Source organism: Lathyrus oleraceus, chromosome 4 (genome assembly GCF_024323335.1).
Source record: "Lathyrus oleraceus cultivar Zhongwan6 chromosome 4, CAAS_Psat_ZW6_1.0, whole genome shotgun sequence".
Lineage (NCBI taxonomy): Eukaryota > Viridiplantae > Streptophyta > Magnoliopsida > Fabales > Fabaceae > Lathyrus > Lathyrus oleraceus.
In genome coordinates this window covers 109,882,125-109,883,473 of record NC_066582.1, presented here as the reverse complement: position 1 = coordinate 109,883,473, position 1,349 = coordinate 109,882,125, and the positions used below count along the sequence as shown (strand labels likewise).

General features: G+C 38.3%; 1 protein-coding gene across 1 annotated transcript; it reads right to left on the bottom strand.

Moving 5' to 3' along the window:
- Nucleotides 1–254: 254 nt before the first annotated feature.
- On the bottom strand, nucleotides 255–770 carry LOC127136255 (uncharacterized). Its single transcript, XM_051062837.1, has 2 exons — nucleotides 540–770; nucleotides 255–431 (listed from the first exon to the last, which is right to left on the bottom strand). Exons 1-2 carry the CDS (start codon nucleotides 768–770, stop codon nucleotides 255–257), a joined length of 408 nt encoding a protein of 135 aa, XP_050918794.1.
- Nucleotides 771–1,349: the final 579 nt, after the last annotated feature.

Sequence of the window (1,349 nt, the reverse complement as noted above, 5' to 3'; positions counted from 1 at the left end):
GCATCTCCCCCACTTGTTCCTTTCCCACTTGCAGTGGTTTGATGAGTCTTATGATCCTCCTTAGCAACTGGAGTTGCATACGACTTTCCACGACTCTGGTTTTCATTCTTCTTCTCACTAACACTCTTGTAGTGATCAGATCTTGCATGAATGTCTTCATCATATATACCACACATGTTGACCAACACAGAGAACTAACGAAATTCTTGATACCCAATAAATTGTTTGATCTCTGGGCGAAGTTTATTCTCAAACTAAATGCATTTGAACACTTCAGCTTCTGCCCCATTATAGTGAGGGCAGAACCTATACAATTCCTCAAACTTAGCAGCATAATCTGTAATAGTTATATTCTGTTGTTTAAGTTCAAGGAATTCGATCTCCTTTTTACTACGTATATCAGCTGGGAAATATTTTTCCAGGAATGCGTCCTTAAAAATAGCACAAGTTAGCGCAATACCATTAGCCTCAAATCTCTATCTAGCATTTTTCCACCAGTACTCTACTTCCTCTGACAGCATGTGAGTACCATAAAGAACCTTTTGAGCGTCTGCACAAGCCATCACTTGAAATATTTTCTCGATCTCTTGCAACCAAACTTGAGCACCTTCAGGGTCATACCTTCCTTTGAAGGTTGGTGGTTTATTTTTATGAAACATGTCCATATGACGAGATTTAACATCTTCAACCAGTGGATTCTGCTGAGCTTGCAAAACCTGAGCCAAAGCTGCCATGGCATCAGCGATTACGCGACCATTTCTTCCAGCCATTTCTCGGTTATAACAACAAACAATTATTAGAAGAAATATTGTATTGACAATGTTCATCCACTCGTCGTATACTAGGGAATGAACAACATTATAAAACCTTTTCGGATGGACCGACCTGCTCTGATACCAACTATGTAACACCCTGAAACCCCATGACTCTTATTTAATTAAAGTCATAAAAAAAACATAATTAAGCACTAAGGGTGTCACACATCTGTTTAACACAACATGCTTCTCAAAACTTTTTTAAAAATACGTAGCGGATAATCTCAATAGGTTTAACTGAATAAATCCAAACAAATGGTTCACTACTCAAACGTGAGGGAAAATAGTTCCATCAATCTCGGAAAAATAAAACACAATTCAAAAAAAGGGTCAAGCCTCGTGTGTTAAGAGAGGGTGACCTCTTGCTCAAGAAGATTTTATCTTTCAAACCTGATGCCAGGGGCAAATGAACTTCTAATTATGAAGGCCCATATATTGTTAAGAGAGCCTTCTCAGGCGGTGCATTAATTCTTACAACTATAGATGGTGAAGAGTTCATGCGTCCTATGAATGTTGATGTAGTCAAGAAATACT